We start from the raw sequence: 20,766 nt of genomic DNA, 5'->3' as shown, positions 1-20,766 counted from the left end.
AGACTCCCTGTCTTTCTCTGATTCCCTTAAGGGCCTTACTATTTAAGCAGGCATACTCTAGATGCTTTTTTTTTTTTTTTTTTAAATCAATGCTTAAGAAGTGGAAGAAAAAAGAAATTTTTTCAGTTCTACAGACTTCTTTTTAAAACGTGAAAGTATAGCAGCCTCTAGTAGAGTTGTATTGGGTTATATTGCCATAAATCAATAAAACAAGCGTACACTGATAGAGCTTCAAAGCTGTAAAGACGGACAAGAGCCTAGCCAACAACTTCTCTCTGCCCCCTGGTTTTAGGAGAAGCCCAGCTTATCATGGCCAGAGCTATTACTGAACTCTGAATCAACTGATGAAGAACGTGGAAAGAAGTCACCACTTCTCTCCTCCGAACTATGAATGCAGATGAGGGGACAGGTTTCTTCCATGGGTGGAAGCACTTTGCTAAGGCAGTGAAAGCCTTAAGTATTTCTTAATCCTGTGCCAGCAAGCAACACTAGTGCAGTAATGATCCTGCAGAATTCTGGTGGAGACAGAAAAGTCAGGTGAGTGTACAGGCAGGTTTCCCTCCGTTAGAGCAGAGACAAGGCACAGTAAACCAGATGTGCTCTAATTTAACAGGCCTTGCCTAGCCATAAGCACCTTCTTCTAATGGAACAGCTAAGTAGGAGGGGCAGAATTGGTCTCACATCTCCAAGGAGTAAGAAAGATGCCACCACACAGGTGCTTAAAATATTCTTCAAGTGCTTTTCATTCTAGCTTAAGACTGAACAGAAGGCTCTATGTGCTATCTATGCTACCTCCTAAGAGAAGAAAATGAAATAGGGGGAAAAAAGCAAGGAAGCCACACACAGAATAAATCTCTGGTGGCATTACTGAGCATGTTCTGTACGCTCTCATCAGCTCCACGGCTAGAAAGCCCCATTGCAGGAATACTGAAAGCTCCAAAGGATTTATGCTTGATGCAAGTGACAGAGACACGAAAGAGGTGGCTGCACACGTTCTGCTCTCCTCCACACCCTTAAACAAGAAGCAGAGACAAAGTCAGAGCATGCACACGTGGAACAGATTAAGGCTGAAAATGTGGATGTACTGACACACAAGAAGCACAAGTGATACAGCTGCACTGGTTTAACGAAGACCTGGTACCATTTCATAGCACTGCTCAGACAACTCTCAGAACAGTCTTTTTTCTCCTAGGGCCAGAAAATGATTAACACAGCCGACTACAGCAGTGCTTTACGTGCTGTGTTTCCCTGCATGATAAAAATGCACAGCTGCAAATTCATCCTTATATAGACATGAACAGGATAGAGACAGAGCAGAATATACTCAGAGGGGGAAAAATGAAAGCTAGACTTGGTGTCTGCACCTATGCCACACATCACACACAGACCAGAAAAAAACTACAGGAGTTTAGCATGAAATTATGGGCAACTTGACAAAGAGAAGTTCCCAGTGTGTTTTTGTTGATGCTATATTTTTGTGAACCAGACAGGACAGCTGTAGACAATCTCCCCAGATTGTTCCTCTAACTGTTTCACAGGCATACTTTTTGTAAAGCCTCTAACATGGATCAGTTCCCACAATTTGTCTGACCACGGTGACGCTGAGCCAGGGACCCTGGAGTCCCAGCAACTCACTAACTACTGCAGCTGCAGGTTTGCCAATTCTGCCATTCTCCAGTGTAAGGTGGAGATTTTTCCCTGAAGAGACTTACTTGTATTCTGTAGTGTTTGAAGTTTTTCTAGTGCCAGGAATCTCTTCTCCATTCTTCACCCAGTAGCTGGACGAAAGGGGGCTGGGACTCGTGGTGAGGTTGCACTGCAATGTGACGGCCGAGCCATACAGATGGATGGTTACATCCTCGCTGGCATTGATCCTCGGCTCTGGAAAAAAAGGGACACATTAAATAGCAACAAATCTTCACTGGCAAGTGTGCCACACTAGTCTAAAACGCAAAGGGCAACAGGGAAGGGGAAAAAGACTACACAAGGAGTGTCACTGCACTAATTCGGGAGACATCAAGAAAGTCACAATAAAACAACTGACTGCTAGCGAAGGCAACACCTTACGGATCAGCTCCCCTGTGTGGGAAAAAGAGAATTCATTATTTCAGATTTTTATGTTTTACGTTACTACAGATGTCAGTGCAACATGACTAATCATTTCTACACGTGGCTGAACATAAAATGGATAATAAAATGGATAAATGTTTGTCCTGCGACTATACAGAAGAAATCAGCTATTTCTTTGGAAGCAACTTCTGCCTGGCGATTACTTGTTCCCTCTACCTACTCTGAGGTTTGAAACAAACCCATTTTCTGTGCAGAACAGCCCTCAAAGTCAGTCTTCTGAATAATGTTTCTGGACTTGCCCCTGCAAAGAGACTGATGTCTACCTAAGATACCCTGTCTTCACCTGGCCATTTTTCCAGGCAAGACATGGTTTTGTGCTAGCAGAGCAATGCTCCTACAGCAATTTCACCAGTACCTGGAATTAGAGCAAACCCCGCTGTAAGGCACAAGTCTGATGAAGGATTGCTAAAGGCTGTCCTTAATGCTTAAAATTAAGGAAAAAAAAAAAAAGGAATATACATTGTTAAAATGAGTCAGGTTTCTACAGTAACCTGAACCATAAACATTTAGGAAGGGAAAAAAAAAAAATACGTGAGCCTCATGACCTAAACAGACCAAAGGAGTTGGATACTTTGCTGGCTGAGCGAGGACTGAAAGCGGGCTGTTTTCATGGCAGTCTTACCTGGCACCGTCACACTGACATGATTTAGGGGAAAGCATTTCCAAAGCAGTCAACTTCATACTAGGGCACTGCCCTTTTTTCTTCAAATTGAGCAATTATTCCCTAACAAATAATGGGGGGGTGACTTTTTTTTTTATACAGCTGGAGACAGGTTTCCTCCTAAACTTGGCAAAAAACCTTTTCAGTAGAAGATCTCAGGGATCATAGCTGGTTTTAGGCATTCTGTTGAGAACAAGACTTAAAGGATGACAGATCTTATAGGAAATTTATGAATTCTTATGAATTCTTGCCATTAGACTTCTGAAAAGCCCTTAATTTCACATGGAGTACAGTGAGCTGGTACTAGGGGTCACTGCTCCAGGAGTAAATGCGCGTCCTCTGACTTCAATTTATTTATTTCCTTACTTTAAAGGGCAAAATGAGTTCCAAAGCTGCAGCTTTTGCCTCCACTCATTTCAGCAGCCACACTGCCCCAGCACCAACCTCTCTGAATGCAGGAGCCCCCTCCTCTGCAGGTGGGTCAGCAAAGTGCGAGAGGGTGAGGAAACTGGTCAGTAACAAATGACTTGGTGATTTTTGCAAGTCAGCAAAGGATTTTTAATCCTGGAAGGTTTTTTATGCCTTGTCATGTTATTTGGAATGCAAATTTAGTCATACGCATGCAGTCTTCTGGATATTCATCTGCAAAGCACTTGGAAAACAAATTAAACGGAATGAGCAGTGGAAAATACAGTCCTGTCAAAAACACTGCATTTTTCATCGCATAAAGCACTCATTTCTCCAATACTACAGTACTTAGATTATTGCCCAGAAAGGCAGAGAGGTAAAATATCTACCTACTAATAACTTGACACAGCCCTCTGGGACTCCAGTCTATCCTTTTCTCCTTTCCTCAGCGGGCAAGCTACAGAACTTCTTTTCACAGCTATTTAAAACAAGGACTATCATTGAACTGCAGAAAAACTCACAGGTACTGTAGAAATAAGCTTTTTTTTTTCCTGATGTTTCTCATAGATACCTCACACCATTATCAACTGCATTTCTGCCTCGTGATATTCCTGCTGGGAATTTTATCTGTGCAAGGAGTTGTTTGGGTCCTACAGGGTACAAAATTGTTTGATTACTTTTCCCATGGCCAACAAAAAGCGTGCGTGCCTTCTGAGAAAGCCACTACCAGGGCTTTGGAGAGCTTTTTAGGAATGTGTTTGAAACAGTAACTCAGTGTTTGAATATTGATATAGAGGGGAAAAAAAATGATAGAATTCACTGCTCATGCTGGGGTTTGTTTTAAATGTTTTGCTTTGATTATGAAAGCAGTGTCCTCCAAGTTTTCAGTCCCTGCTAACCTATGGTGTCCAAAAATATTTACAGTTGTCTCAGGCCTGCTTTGCTGGGGCCTTTTGTGCCTGACTTGTAACCTCTTCAAGCTTGCGATGTGGCTGGAGATGACTGCAGCCTCATTTACATCTTTTCCCTGCACCTATGTTACTTTAATTGGTAATAATTGAACGCAGTGAGGCAATTCCAGTCTGACTGAGTTCTAAGATGAATTGCATGCAGAGAACTACTGGGATCGTAATGTCCGGACAGGGATGCCCTACTGAAAGAGAAAGGCACAAGAGGCTTTTCACACACCACTTGCACTGGCCGTTTCATGAAGGAGCAGGTTTTCACATAAAGACATCCATAAGCAATATTCATTGTCCAAACCAGTAACAAGCTTGAAGCCAGAGGTAGTTCTTGGGTGCTAATGTTTAAAAAATCAAGTTGCACTCAAGCTCTCTGCGTTCTGGTTTTGGTATTGGACACCAGCTATGATTTATGACAGTGGGAAGAGAGAGGTTCTGCTCTTTGGATCCAGTTGGCGTTCCCTTTCCATGATGCTGATGACACACGAGGCCAGCAGCAACGCAGCCACCATCAGCTGGAAATACCTGCACCGTTCAGACAGAGAACTCCGGCTTCAGAGACAAATCGTGTTTGCACACAATTAAGCTACCAAGAGATTTTGGCCAGTGGCAGAGGTCCACATCCTCAAGGGCAGCTTTGAAGTCTGCTCTTCTCTCCATTTCCAGCACAGCCATGCAGGAGCTTGGTGTCCAAGAGCTGTTTCCCAACATCAACAGGTCGGATCTCCTGACACAGCCAACATTTTGGAGTAAAAGCATTGAAGTATTTGGTTCAATGCTTTCTCCCACATGTAAGTGTGAATAAAACACAAAACTGGAATAATCAGCCCGGTCACGAGGCACTTAGCAATGAAGTCACGGCACAGGCTCCAGAATTAGCAGCACCAGACGCAATGAGTGATGGTAGCTGGGGAGGAAGATGAGCAGTTAGGCTTCAGTCCCCAGAGCAGGGAGTTTCAGTGGCCTGAGAGAAGGAAAGCCCACTGCCCATACGGAGACATCTGTACAGCAGTTCGCTCCCAAATGACACGATCACTGTCACTGGCTTTTCATACAAGATTTTTCTCCCTCTGTAGGTCACTAGGGCTGACTGGAAGACACCAGGAACTCACCGTGTTCAAGAGAAACAGAGGGTCTGAGTCAGGGGGAGTTCAGGAGACGTGACTTCTGCAAGACAAGGTTTTTATGCTTTGCCTTAAGCTTGTGCTATTTCCTAAAATTACCCAACTTCTGCTATTGGGGGTAATGCAAGCAATCTACAGATCTGAGTCCTCTTGGACATCAACAGATGAAGGAGGGATCAAGCATCAGGACTACAGGCCAAGCAGGTTTGTGCTGAACAACCCAAAGCCGCTTCAATTTTCCAGGCACATCCTCATCGCTGGGTACACTGCCCATTCTTCCATGTACAGATGTTTCCATTTCCCAGGGCTGGAAATTATTTGCCACCTCAGGACACTGAGAACTCACCAAGCAAGCAAGTTCTCCTGCATCTCCATGCAGCAGGCTCACGTTGCAGATTTGAGTCACTCTGCCTATAACTCATTATGTATGTGCTTTATCTCGTTAGCAAACGAGTTCATCATCTTACACGAGATGGAACAGGGTTCTGCCATAGCAGCTCTGATGACAGACTTCCAAACCCATCTGGATCTGGCTTGAAAAGTCAGCAGAATGCAGAAAAGTCTTGATCCAGAATTGCTTTTCGTCCCTATTGTTTCAACCATATTCTCTGCTTTTGAAAGCTTTTCTGCTGCCAAAAGTAGCATTCTCGGATGAAAGTCATTTAGCTAAAGCCATTATTTCAACATTGGAGAAGGAGGTGGGTTCCCCACCCCCCCCCCCTTCACAGGCTGGATTAAGAATAGCTGCATCAGTTCAGTGCTGCTGCATCAGAGAACTCCTGAGGAAACATGCTGCTGGGGAAGGAAAAGCAACACGACTTCACGGAAAAATCTGCACAGTAAAGGTCACGCATAACCGAAAGGGAAGGATCTGCACAGCAGCATATATGCAACCAAAATCACGTGAGGAAGGCATTCAGAGGAAATTCCAAGAGAACAGAAGAAAAAAAAAAAATGGTTAGACCTGGGAAGAACACAAGTCAAATATAAAGGCACTGATGGAGAAGCCAGCATTCGGGTGGCTGGAAACCTGCTACAGAGCTACGGGGTAGGGGAGAGGCACAAGCTCAACGCGGGGCTGGTTTCCACACACAGCTATGAAACTAACCCAGGGATTTCTCCCAACTCCTTTAATCCTAAGGAGAAGACAGAGGGGTGGCAGACAGGTCAGCACTACGGGAACGGTGTCGGGTTGGAAACAACAGGACAAGGCAGCAGGGGGCTGACGGGGATCAGGGGAAGGCGAGGGGCACTGGGCTGCCTCTAGAACTACGGTACCACTGCGGCAGGGCGCCGAACTCACTCTGAAGGACGCTTATAGTAGCCTGGGCTCGAATCCACGTTATGGAGGGATTTTGCCTCAAGTCATTCCTCCTGGGGTCGTTGCTGGCCCTGCACTCGTAAGTCCCAGAGTCTTCCAAGGTGAGGCGGGTTATTCTCAGCACGCTCACCCCGTTCGCCCCGTAGGCGGTGTTAATGGTGACCCGGCGCTTCCGCGCGCCATCCCACAGCTGTTTGAAAGACTCAGCCCGGTTGACTTCAGCGTACCACCACTGGATCTCTGGAGTGGGGTTCCCAACCACATCACAGTACAGTTCAAAGGCGTCCCCCGTGAGCTTAGTTTCTGACATGGGCGACTTGACAAACCCGGCTAGAGGGAGGGGCAGCAGAAACGCAGTGACAGACCAGCAGAAAACAAAAAGATCTCATAAAGAATAAAGCAACGAGGTGCAGAAAACAGTTAGAAAAGACATCAGCATCTACAGTAACAGCTGTTAACACCACTTTTGGAGCAGAAGCACACCACGGGGCACTGGCAGCTTGGTAGTTGGAGAGCATTCTCTGCCAGCAGCATCGTGGGAGGCAAATCGTGGCACGAAATGCTCGTCCCCACAGCCCTAGGGTGGCACAAGGGCTCGATCCTACAGGGCTGTGCTCGGGAAGACCCGGGCTGCAGGGCACGCTGCTTCAAACCAGCCAGGAGACGACTCCGAGCTGTAGAGCACGCTGGTGGGTGTCAAACCTTTCTCTTGGGTCAGCCTTCCTGCTGACGGGCAGTAAGTGCTCGTGGCCAGATGTCTTTCTCTAAAAGTTGTCTCGTTTTTGTATGACCCATCTACAGGGCGGGGGAAGAAGTGAAAAGGGGAAAAACCCTACACAGCTTGTGGCTGTGAGCTCTGCTTTGACCTTTTTTTTCACCTGTTTTGGACATGTGAGGCCTGGAAGTCCCCAGGACACTGCTGACCCACTTCCCTGAAGCAGATGGACCACCGGAGCTGTGAGTGCCTCCCACCCTTCCGAGGCAAAAGGAATTTCCCTGGTACACACGTACACAGGCAGGACTGCTTCCCTTAGCTAGGAAGTGCCTTTGGTGCCACCTGTCCCAAGAGACCATACAATTTTTGCCTTTGGAAACAAGATGCCGTGCTGCTGACCATCAGCCCAAACCATCCTTACTTTGAAGTCCTTCAATACTTACCAGCTTCTGAGCAGCGTTAAGAGCAAGCACACCAAACTGTCCTTCAATCCTGCTTCCAAAGGTCCCTACCGAAAACTGCGTTGCCCTAAAGCTGGTCTCTCCCCCGCCGCCTCCCCCGAAAACCCAAAGATTACAACACAGCTGGCCAGGCAGATTAGGGAGCAAAACCTGTCAGATTGCTGCGCTGCCCGGGCTGCGGGGCTTCACAGCACTCAGAAGTGCCGCACAGAGTGAGATCGCTTCATCCCTCCCCTTAAAACCACGGCTTATTTCCAGGAAGAGGACTGGCAGACAATTCGATGGCACAGCTTTTGGTGCACGCTTATTTAGGAACCGTCCCCTGATGGCGCGGCCCTGCCTGAGGAACAACCGCAATAGCTGCAAAAACAAAGGCTCAGAAACCAGACGGATTAACCCCAGAAATCATTTCTGCTATCAGCTCATCGGTGAGGACTCTCTCAGCACTAAAGGCAGGTGAGCTCTGTGCTGGGTAGAAACACTACTGCAAATAACCCACTGCTGCAGGGAGCGAGGAAAAGCTGCTGTGCCCTAATTAGCAGCAGCCACAAACGGGGCGAAGAGCACCGCTGTTGTTTCTGGAGGCTAACAAGGCTCACACTGCTCTCACGCTGCTGCTCAGGCTAACAAAGGAGACGGGGTTATGATCCTGCTCTGCTGGACTGTCCCTGTTTCAAGGGGCACTGAAGGCTTTGAATTTCCAAAGAGGCAGAAACCCAACAGCGAGACCGGCGTCTGCTGAATGTGGTTTGCTGGATGCAAAAGGCGATAGCTCACGGCACAGCCTACCTGCCTGCCATCACTCAGCAGCTCCTTCCCTGAAATTACAGGCTTTTTTTCCCCCCTGCTTGCCCACTGCAATGTGGAAATGCCACTCAGGGCTGAGGAGATGACAGCAGCTTGGGAAGGCTGCTCCCACAGCCTCCTCACCCTGCAGGCTCCCAGCTACCACCAGCAGCAGAGGCGAGCTCCCTGCCACCAAAGGGATCACCGAAGTCAAAGCCCGAGTGACCCAAAGCCCCGGGGCTGTGATCCCAACCACTGCTGCAGCAAAGGCATCTCTGGGCGGGGATGAAGGGGTGTGAGGGTCTGTTTCAAACCACCAGTAGCTGCACTACTGCTGGGGCTATGCCGGAGGCAAACGTAGCATGAAAGAGGACTGTAAATCCTCTTATTACAGGGAGTATCAGCAATTTGGGTAGGACAAGCTGCCAAAAGCTTTCAGTTTTGAATTTGCTTCTGCATTAGCTAAGCTGTTAAGTTCTTGTAACTTGTGCACAAAGCCTAAAAATAATAGAAAGAGATTAAACTGGACAACTGCATCAAAAGGTCCCTTTGGTAAATACTCTCCGGGTTTAAGTTTTAAACCCTAGGCTTCCATCAGTTTCAAATCCCCTTGAAAAACAATGCCTCAGATTACGATAAATTTCAGTGCAACGCTATCAGGATCTGAGAAACCATGCCAGCAGCACAGACAACTCCATAATGATGGCAAAGAAAAACGCAAACTGGATTTGTTGGCTCCCCCCACCCCAGCAGGAGATGAAAGCGCTCTTTAAAAGGGTGTTCCAGGTTACGATAGAAATTCTGGGAGGAAACAAATGGGAATGAAGGTGGTAGAAGAGCCTCCATGTGCAGATTAATCAAGACTTAGCATTACAAAGGCCTGGCAGAGCTATTAAAAACTCTGCACAAGAGTCTCAGGTTAATGTTTTGCATTTTCAGTAGTTCAGGAACGGCAAAGGCAATAGATCAAACAGCATCAGTAAGTTAGGCAATGCTTCCAGCTACTGTACATCTGCCAGAGGGCCATTTCTGATTAAAACATCCAGCCAGAAGCTACAGAAAAAGAGCTGAAGCCTGTCAGTACCAAGCCATCATTAAAAAGGGGGCAAAAAAAAGCTAAACATTACACTGAGCGCTTGCTGTAACACAATGGGAGTCTGGAAGCTGAAGCACTCCTGCTTTTTGGCAATTGTCAGGGATTTCCATAATTGTTCAAAACCAAACAGAAAATGACACTGTGCAGATTTCACTGCTTACATAAGAGGCTTTCGGAGCCCAGCAGTTTCCTTACTTGGTCTTCTCCGGAGCGCAGCACTCGCTGCTTTGTTATTATCGTGTTCTGCACAAGCCTGGAAATAGGAGCATCAGACACATCAGACGAAGAGCTGCACATCAAAATACAGGCAGGTCACGGCAGGGCCACGGCTCTGTTACAGCAATTACACTGCTCGCAGCTGAAAACTGAAAGCTGCTTTGTGAAATTCCCCAAAACTGCAGGAAGCACTGGTGGCAGGAACGATTTCCAGCTTCAGCTCCCCAGTGTCAGCGGACAGATGAACAGCGCTGGGGCCGGCACCCACACCCTAAGATCCTATCAGCCCATGGGAAGCAGAAGAGCAGCCCACGTTTTAAGTGATCTCTTATTCACTGGGGTAGAAATAAGCACCTCTAAATGCTTAGAAGAAAGTATTCCTATCAAGTTTCAATAGTTTCAGGTGACAGCTGTGTGTTCTTCAGTCATCAAGTAGTTCTGTTACACAGGGAGTTTTCCTCATTAAAAGAAAAAGGCGTTGTGTTGGGGTTTATTTTTTAATGCTGATTGCTATCAGGCATAAAAGAACAAAACCTATTGTTAAACCTCCCGCCAGGTGTTTACAGAATATTCACAATACTCCAGATTGTAAAAAAAAAAAAAAAAAATCAACACATGATAGGCCAGCAGATGTAACAAATCAAGTACACTTATGTTTTCAACACTTTTTTTGTTAAAAATTTGTGGTTATCTGTCTGACAATGCAGAACCAGTAGCAACACTCTTAAATTGCTAAGAAAGTGAGGTTTGTTTGTTGCAGATTCACCCTCCCTTACCAATTTTGAAGAGAAAAGGAAGGAAAGCGATGGATTCTAGAATGAGAGGAACAAACTAATGCCTAAACACAATTCTGCCAAAGATGAATGAAGCCCAGTGCACAGCTCTTCACACAGGCAAGATGCGAACATGGTAACATGTATTTTAGCGAAGAATTGCTAAGATACAGTTAGGCAAAAGGTATTTTGAGAGACAGGCAGGTGTGCTTGAACTGGAAGCGGGGGAGAGCTTGGGGCTGTTCAAAAGGGCAGCCAAAATTGTCCATGTGCAACAACAGAAGCACATAAAGTAGACTGCCATGGCCAGTAAGCTGAAAAAGCTCAACACTGGTCAAACATAGAGCTCAGGAGAGGAATAGAAAAGGACACTGAAGATGAGGAGTTTAAATAAGTGTAGAAGCTTAGCCTTAGCACACCTAAGCAGACTTACTTTCATTCATCGATGGAAGACACCTTCCTGATCCATTTTGCTTCTGTTTAGCTCCCTGTTGGCCAAGCTATGGCAAATAACTCACAGCTTTACACACCAGCAGCATCCCCCCTAGCTTGGGGTGGCAGTGACACCTTTCCACCCACAGCTACTGCCCACACTGACAGGGGCCAGAAAAAAGGCAGCAGCAGCTTACCTACATAGGGCAGATGTGTGGGAGAAGCAACAAGGCTCATCTGCTTGCTGCTGTGGTCGTGTCATCGTAGCCCTGAGTTCTGCATAAAGCTGTAACTTAAACATATTGGAAGCACAGAGAAATATTGAGCTAACTCCGAGCAGCTTCTGAAGCCTGTAGAGGAGCTTGTGTTCTGCCTTGGCTGGAGCCCAAATGCAACAATACTCAAAAGACAAAGCCCAAACAGCTTTAACCAGTATCACAGGGACCAAAGAGCTTCTCAACTTCCTCACCTGCTAGAATGAATGTGCACAAAAGGATCTTTGACAGAGACCAACAGCCAGTATAAGATGTATCAGCAGTGATCCACCAGTCAAAAAAAAAGCAAACCAAAGGTGGTACCTGATGGAAGTCATCCTTCGGTTGCAAAAAAGCCCCTGCTATCAATTTAAATAAAAACATGTAAGTATCTTTTAAATATCCTAAACTTCCCACCAGGCCGCAGAAGACTCAACACCAATGGCACTGGAGAAGCAACGCAGGAGGAATACTAGCCTAAATAAACGTCCTAAGAAAGATGTTAAAAATAAAACAAGGGTTTGGCTTGAAGAAGATGCAGATAAATGCTAAGGAAATGTTAAGCCTGCCCCAGCACACAAACAGAATCAGCCAGAATGAAATGAAGCGCAGGTACTGCAAAAAGCCCTACTAATGCAGAACAAATGCTAATTTCTCTAGGCGTGTAACTTTTATCCGGCATAAGATTAAAGCTGAAAGAAGTGAGAGTCCAAAGAAGACGTGGTCTTAAAACAAAGTCCGCAAAGATAAGAGAACAGGAAGGCCACCGAGTTCAGAGCAGGGAACAGGCACAAGAACGTAAAAACGTGGTTGGAACAAAGGGAGTACAAACTATTTCTAAGAACACATCCAGCCACAAGAAATACAGCTGCAACAAAGCAATTTTACAACCAGGACAGAGCAGTGCATGTCTCTGCCAGGCAAGACGATGCTCCTCCTGCCTTCATCTTGGGGTGAATTCCACTTAGAAGGAACAACACACAGTTCAAAGCTCAGAAATGAGGAAAGCATTTGCAAAGCTAGTGCAAGAAGCACACCTGATTTCAGCAGGAGGCCCACACCACAGCTCAAACTGCTTTAGGACTGCGCTCTGCAGATTGTCTGCCTTCACCATCCAAACCTCCGTGCGAACAGGCAGGGCTGATGTTTCCTGTCTGTCCTATTACCCTGCCACATGCCCACATTTCACAGCTTCCACAGCTCCCAGGCCCCTCGCACAGGTCTGGCCATTTCATTTCTGCGCACTGGCTGAGAGCCGTGCCTGCAGTTATACCGAAATCATCCAGACGGATGAGATACAGGTGTCACCGTAGCAAATACCATCACCTGCTTCACACTGAGGCTCTCCCACCAGAAATAGGCAGTAGGGTCGAAGCTATCGGTGTCTCCTTGTTAACCTCTTTTCAGATCCATTTCCTAATTGCTGTTCTGAATTAGAGACACTGGTATCTTTTTCCCCAAAAACATTCCTCCAGCTTTCCCAAATACCCCAGGCTCTGCACCTGTAAAGAGAAGTGAAGCTTCACAACCACTGGCACACGCTGCAGAGGGACTAGCTAAATCTCTTCATCTTCTGTCCTGGAATGACAAAGAGAACTGCATTTATGAGGATTTAATAGGGGAGAAGGCAATACTGCCAGCTGCAAACACAAACGTGCTTCCGAAATGCTGTGTTGGTATCGTCTCCTTCCAAGGAAACCTGCTCCTGACACCAGGGCTCACGGCATGGTTGCAGCACCAGGGAACACCTGGATTTCAGCTTCAGGAAGGGGAACAAACTAATTAAAATACCAAATTTCAGCTCTTCTCAGGTGCTCCTCAGATGGCTTTGCCCTGCCCTCCAGTTAGGCTATTTTCAGCTTTCTTATAGGGCAAGTCTCACTTGTATCAGGATATCAAGGAAAGCTGCACCAGCAGTCACCCTGCTCTCCTCACCTTCCCACTGCACCCATCACCTGGGCTTTGAAAGCCTGAGCCCAACTACCTGCTATTTAACTGCGACTTTGCCTAATTAACACCTTCTTCTTCACTGAAAGGTGTTAATTATGTGATAATATCTTTTTTTTTTTTCCTCAAGTGGGAGAAAGACTACAGTCACTTCGACAAAGTATTGCGTTTTTGTTTCAGGCAGAAGCAAAAAAGACAGCCTAATTAACGTTGAGTGTCTTGCCAATTCTGACCTTTACTAAAACAAAGGATTTGAAATTAAGTTAAATCCGTACCAAAAGAGCGATAGCCAAAACGGCAGCTGGAGCAGAAGGCTGTAAACATTTCAATTCCATGGAAAGCGCTGAAACATCCTGCCTGTTTTCACCTATCAGCTAGCAGGTTTAATGCTTTCCCACTCGTTTATCACTCGAGAACATGGCTTTTAATCAGCTCTCTGATAAAGAGACGGGCTGGGCTTTACATCACATCGCTGATAAAGAGATGGGTTTAATTTTTCCAGCACACTTTGCTGCTCTCTGCAGCCACCCAAGTATGAGTCAGCAGCTGCCCTAGAGCGTACCTTGTGCAACCGATTGCCAGAGCCTGCTGGATTTCAGTACGTTAGCTGGTGGAGTGGATGCTGGGCACTACTTTTCTTGGTCTGCTTTGCCCTGCTCTTCAGCCAGCTGCAGAAGCACTAAGAAGCATCTCATCTTGCAGTTTTATAGAGGTGAGGGTAGGTTCTGACTTGCTATGGAGGAAAGCACTACCCAGAGAGCACCGTGCAAAATGCACGAGCCCCTGCTGGAGCGCTGCCTCCCTTGCACGGAGAGGGAAACCTGAGGATTACTTCAGCCAAGCCCGCAGACAGGAGGATTAACGTTTTCTGGACCCAGACCAACATTCCTCATTTCTCTGCGCATTACAAAGTCTTGCCCGGTTTGACGTGCAAAAAAAGATTTAGGGAGAACCTAATTCCATTTGGTTGCTGAAGCAACATTCAGGGAGCCCTTAAGTAAATGGTTCAGAGCTATCTCTACCGTGAGGCCATCCTGGAAATACGTCCCACGTAGCCGAGAGAAACTGCTCGGTGCTGACCTGCTCCGAGGTTATATATCAGGGAACGCAGCCTGGAGAGGAGTTCTGAAGGTCCTCTGCTCCAACAGCCACTCCCAAGGGGAAAAAACCACTCAGATCAGGGCGAAGAGCTCAAGCTGCCCATTCACCTTCCCCCACACATTCACCCGGTGGATGTTTTTATTTAAGAGCTTCCTTGGAATAATCGAGCAATGCTCAGCTTTACACCACAAACAGCTCTGACTGTAAATAATACTTAATCACCTTTATTGGGCAAAAAACACTCACAGTAACCATAATTCAATGAAAAACACGGTTCATAGGAGATCATTGGGCAGAAACGACACTGACATGTAGGAGTCGTGTCTGTGTGCCCTCAGTTTCTGGAAGCTGCCCTAAAAGCCCTAAACATATTCCCTCCAGACTCAACCCTTCTCCAGGCACCTTGCCCACACTCACACATCATTTCATGAGGTGTGCACAGTGCTTCCAGTCTACTTTTGCAGCAACCCCACGCTCATACATTTGATACCACAAGATGGGAGAAATGTAAACAGATTTGAGTCTGGAATATTTGGCAAGAGAGGAATAATCCAACCAAGAAATTAAGAACTACTCCCTCGTTTTGGCTCCATGTTGATGTCAGCCTCCTGCCTATCGTCACATTTTGAAGCATGGCAGTTTATGGATCTTGTTCTTTCCATCTGAAAAACTGGGAAAAAAGTTCCTCTAGTTCTCTCATGCTATGTAAGAGTGTGATTTGAAGAACCAACTGGAACACTGGCCTAGGTGCTGACAAACGACTGGGAAACTTGATGTTTCCCTTAGCTACTGGAACAGTGAGGGGGCAAAAGAACCTGACAGAGCCCCCTTTACATACGAAACAAACCTTGACGTCAAATTTTAATTGCAAACTTGGCTATAGGAATCTGTGTTACACATCCCGATTTCTCTGCAAAGGGCTCAGAAGTGCTGATAAGGAACGCGGTGCGTTACACGTACACCAGACTGAGATGGCACATGAGCAGACGTGCAGGAAAGAGATGCTATTTTTTTTTTACACAGCCACGTCCCTGAAGTGCATTCAGAAGTCCCTATCATAGCTCATTTTCTGCTGAGTACAAGCTCTATTTTCAGTTTATAGCTTTGTCCTGAGAGAAGTCTGCTTTGTGTTTTAAACCCAATTGCTTAGAGGCATCGAACAAGTGTTATCTAGAAAGCTCCAAGCGTCTGCCCTGCGAGTTCATCTACTAGAGCAATTCTCTCCGCTTTGGACATCCTGGTTGGAGATGGGTACAGTACTGCAGACACTAACCACCACTGCAGACGTGATATTAAAGCCTTCTCTTCTGTAGGAAGTAAAGAAAATCTCTCATTTCCTTGTACCACCAAACAAACAAACATTATCAACCTGGTGCATGCGTTAACTTGCCTGTGGAACGGCACCCAGAGCAACAGCACGTTCATCCATTTGTTCAGTGCCTTTGAAAGCACATTTCTTTGTATTTCAAATAAAAAGTTACAGGGCAGCAGTCAGGAACTGCTCTTAGCAGTCTCCAGAGCAGCTGCATGCACCATGAGAGGCATGGCAGAAGGCAACGGACAAATCCTAAACAAACCCCATGTAGCTAGGCAGCATTTCAACCACATGCTTAAGTAAAACACCTCTGGTTAGCTTCATTTGGCAGTTTGCCTAGACCAGCCCCTCGTACAACAGCAATTAAACAACGGTGGATGACGAAGCCATTCCAGGAAAATGGCAAGCCACCCCCTGGCGAGGACACACACCTCAGTTCAGGGCAGCACCAGCAGAATGCAACCCACTTTTAGTACCGGAGTTTTAAAATCCCAGAGAGCTCTGCCATCGCCAGCTTCCCGCAGGCTGCACGGGCTGCTAACTGCTCCCCAGGGCTGCCAACAGCCCCCGGGCTCTGCTCGAGGACTGCTGCAAGAGTCAGGAGACTTCTGCGTGCTGCAGGGATGAGGGATTGAGGCAGGCATGTAAGTGGGAAGCAAGTTTACCGAGCAAGTGTTCACCTCCCTCCCGAGGCGATGCAGGAGCAGGATGTGGAGCCAGAGCTCCTGACAGCCGGGGAGCTGTGGCCGGTGCTGCTTTTGCATGCATTTAAATTCCTGTTGGCTCAGAAGGGTGCACGCTGGCAGGAAGCTGGTTCAAGCCTGATGTGGTTCAACACATCAAGAAGCATTGACCACGGCAGATTTCCTTCCAGAGCGAGTTTGTGGACTAGTTTCTCACGGGTTTTTCAAAGATTAAGCTTGCATCATCCTCTGCAGAGGAAGGCATTATTCTTCATTTTTTTCCATTTATGCCTCTCCCTGACACAAGTTAGGGACAAAAGACTTACAATCATCCATGCAGGGGAAAAATAAGCCAGTCTTTGATAGCATGAACTCTTTTTTTTAGGTCACTACAGAAATACTTCTGTTGCAGCTGAGGAATGTACAAGAATTTCCCTAGAACACGATGGCATTGCTCCTGTCTATTGCCAAAAATACTTGTTAACAACCAGGATCCCATTCCCTAGGAGTGGAAGGGAAGGGTCTCCGCTTCACAAGACAGAAAAGCAGAGCTCCCAACAGCTCTGCTTCAGCAGTCTTAAAGAAGACAGAAATTTCAATGTGTCCAGTGTTCACACAAACGCAGCAACTGAAGCCTGCACGCTCAAGCTCTCAAAATATTTTAAGACAACCAGATCTGCATCCTAAAGATACGGAAATCTCTGTGAGATGGTGGTACAGATGACAAAAAAAAAAAAAGTAGCATTCAGATTAGTTATTTCTAGTCCACAGACTATTCCATTAGTAAGGTGAAGGTTTGAAGTATTTTCAGTCTTGCTTTGACCTTTCCTGATCCAACAACCGCATTTGAAAGGAGAGTGATTGCATTTCTCTCTGGCAGAGAAGCACACACTGAATGGCAAACCTGTTTTTTTCCCCTTTTAGACATGCTGCAGAAGAACGAGCTGCTGTCTCATCTGCAAGGAAGAAAACGCTCCGACTGTTTTAAAGAAATGCCCTTCGCAGAACCGTTGGCTTATGTAACAGGTCACACAATCCGAGGCAGAGCTGAGAATAAGCCATTCAGGAAAAAAAAATAAAAAAAAAATAAAAAAAAAGACAACCACTGCGTGCCCAAGAAATGCTATCAGCAAAAGGAACAACACATTTTGAAATGCAAAGCAGAGTTCAGAGAGCAAGAGCTGCCTCAGAAGAACATGTAAGATGCTGCCCCTGCTCCAGGAGCTGGGGTTGGAGAAGGGATGCTCTACTTACTGCAAAGCTCACGTTCCCACAGCCAGAGAGCAGTTCTGTCTGTTGGCTGCTAACTTCAGGGCCACGCACCTGCAGCGGGTCAGGCTGCAGTGTCCCCACTCAGCCTGCTCTCCAGACACCACAACATTCTTCTAGTAATGGGGATGAGGAAGGAAATGCATTAGAAAGTACTGAGGATGCCACCATTTATTTGCCAAATTGATGTTCCTTGGCAAATTTTGAGAAGCTCATCCCTAAGGTGCATTTCTGAGTGTTTCTCTCCCCCCAAAGGCATTTCTCCAGCGCAGTTCAGCTTCTCCCTATTTTGGCAGGCCTGCTGCTCCACTAACACACCCCTGACCACAGCGAGGCTTTGCTAACTCAAACAGCCCTACCAGGCTGTCTACCACCACTCGTGGCTCGTATGTAGGACATACCAGTAGAAATAGCTTTGCCCTTCCCACTGCTTCGTGCCAGCACATGCAGCTGCACCGGGGCTGCGTCACAAATCGGATCCTTCCTTGGACCGGGGGTTTGATCTCACACGGCCTACTGACACTGCTTAGATTATGGGTACAGAAATAAACTTCTGAGGGCAGCTCCTCCGCAGCAGCAAACATCGCTGTTTAGGAGCTGAAATTCAAGTTGAGCATGAGCCAAGGTTAATGCGAGCCTTGCTGGCGATGCCCCACGCCGTGCCTCCTAATCCCCCCCGCAGAAATCACCTTCCTGCAGCCCAAGGCTCCCTCCCAGCGCACTCAGCTACTGAGATCTGCTCCCCACGCCTCACACAAGGGATGTGCAGGAAGGTGACTAACCCCCAGACACGTCAGGCATGGATAAAAGGATCCTGTATGGAGCTGCTGGGTTTTCCAGAGTCTGTCTTCCAGCTTAGAAGCAGGAGGAATAAAGGGAGCTGACACAAAATACTGCCAGAAACCTGTTCTTTGTTCAGGATAAGGGAAAAAATTTACAGAATAACATTGTGTTACCTGTACTAATTATAGGTTTTTGTTTGTTTTCATCTGTATCTGCTCGAAGGCTTCTGCAAAAACCTAAGAAATGAAACCCTGCAACAGTTCAGCAAGTATTTAAAGATTAAATGGAAAAACTCTTCTGTCTGAACTCAGCCAAAATACCAGCACATCACTGACACTATGCATTACGCAGACATGCCTTGATGGGAATAAAAATTTAGAAGCTGGGAAATCAAGGATTTAAGGTGACTTCACCCTAAAAGCAATGAGATGAAAGAAAAGAGCACTCCACAGAAGTCAGGGGTGAGATCTCTCGTGCCTGAGCTGTCCAAAGAGCTCAAGTGCAGCCTACTCAAGGTACACAGGATCCAAATTCAGCTCAGATTTATTTAAAAAGTATTTAACCACATTTTAGAGATTCTGTGGTGGTTGAATACGTGAACGGTGACCTAAACAATTCTGTTGGTTTCTATTTGGAATCCTCTCCCCAAGCTCAAGTGAAGAGATAGTTCTTCACTTGTTTTTATCACAGCATTCCTGAAGAGCTGTGGTAGGTAACACGAGGGCTGCATTAAGTAGTCTCACAGCTCTTGAACCGAAGACCCCGTTCAGCTGTGCAGTTATTTTACAAAGACATCTTTTAAATACCTTCCTGGAGGTCAGACCAAAGCACGCATAGCATTTGTCCTGCATTGGGCCCTTCACTGCAGCAGTTATGAGAAGAATGTCAGAACAAGGCAAACGCAGTCCTCATCTGCCAGCCTTCCAGGGTTTGCTGCTGAGGGATCTCCTAAACCAGAGGTGACATTTTCACAGCCATCTCAGGGCAAGTTTACATTTTCCAAAAAAAAAAATAAAGAACGAAAAACCTTTATTTAGTAATTTTCCATCTCCAAGAGGCTCTGATTCAGTTCAAAAGAGGACAACAGCGTAGTATTTCGAAAAACCCTTTGGGAAATCTTTTTGTCAGAGAACTGGAGAGCAGCAGCAGACGAAGCATTCGCTTGGTGCTGTGGAAGGAACAGGATAAATCCCTGCCCCGTTAATTTGCTGCCTAGATGAAGCATAAAGGGACAACAGAAAAATGTGATTTTGCTGAAAAATCTGAATGTAGGCCACTGACGAGCCATTGTAACTCAGACGTTTACTCACTGAATACTAGGAAGCCCCACACCCTTCTGGATCTACTTAAAGCAAGATTTGAGAAGATGAAAGTACGAGGGAAAAGAGCTAAGCAGCACTTCGTTCATCCAGCCCCTTCTGCCATTTGTGCCTTGACTGGTATTTATAGCTGCTTAAGAGCTGGTTCTCTCTCTCCTGCCTTTTCTGCTCCTTTCTCACAACAAGGTCCTTCCTGGGATTCAGAAATTACTTCCTTCTTCCTCCACGTGGCTCAAGCTGGAGGTCACCACGTTGGTCCTGGTAGCACTAAAAATAGGAGCTCCATGAGCTTTGCTTAGACCTAACTCGTTCTGTTATGTGAGAGCAAGTGAGAGCAAGCTGAGCACCTCATCACTTCCAGCATGGCACTGAAACACCCGTCAGTAAAAGTGGAAGTGAATTCCACATGAAAGCAAATCAGTGGTGTCTTCGTCTCACAGCAGGTTCAGCGCCCTGAAGAGACATGAACTGTCCCATCCGCTTCAGCAGGAGAACCCGGCCTTACTTCACACTGCTCCTCCTGCCAAAGGTACCAAAAGAACAAAGATTTGCACTGCACCCTATCTAAACACAAATAACACAATAGAAGGAAATGCGGAAAGAAGAAGAGTGCTCCTGGAGGGAGATGAAGCCATTTGCACTACTGCCACGTGTGCCAACAAGAAAAGCGCTCGGTACAGCACACCCACCCTCGGGTACTCGTGTCATCCCAACTGCTTTGCATAAAAAAAAAACAAAAAAAAAACTGGCACAAATAGGGTAAAGCTCAAACAGTTCCCCAAGTGCAGGAGGTAGAGGTGACAGTACTTCTGCTGGGGACAGGATCCAAAGGTGAAGGCAATCCAGACCTTTATAAAACATATGATGGGAGCCGGTGAGCAAATGAAACAAGCCCAAACGCAGTAGAAGAGAGAAAAGTTTTGTGAAATGAGACTTATTTGGGGTAATTCTGAGAACACTGGGGTCAGAGCAGAGACAAATGGACATTCCCAGGCCTACACCAGAGAGGT

At 46.4% G+C, this 20,766-nt stretch overlaps 1 protein-coding gene across 2 annotated transcripts in view; it reads right to left on the bottom strand.

The window, feature by feature from the left end:
- NPTN (neuroplastin) overlaps window positions 1-20,766 on the bottom strand; it is a 51,000-nt gene that overhangs the window by 22,537 nt on the left and 7,697 nt on the right. The window contains exons 2-3 of one of the 2 annotated variants that reach the window (XM_084293430.1): window positions 6,589-6,936; window positions 1,713-1,881 (exon numbers count right to left, since the gene is read on the bottom strand). In XM_084293430.1, coding sequence (XP_084149556.1) covers window positions 1,713-1,881; window positions 6,589-6,936 — 517 coding nt within the window. The remainder of the gene's footprint in view (window positions 1-1,712; window positions 1,882-6,588; window positions 6,937-20,766) is intronic. The other variant, XM_084293431.1, reaches the window with a different exon arrangement.

The sequence above is a fragment of the Netta rufina genome, assembly GCF_964035555.1.
Source record: "Netta rufina genome assembly, chromosome: 11".
Lineage (NCBI taxonomy): Eukaryota > Metazoa > Chordata > Aves > Anseriformes > Anatidae > Netta > Netta rufina.
This window is presented reverse-complemented; position numbering and strand designations above follow the sequence as displayed.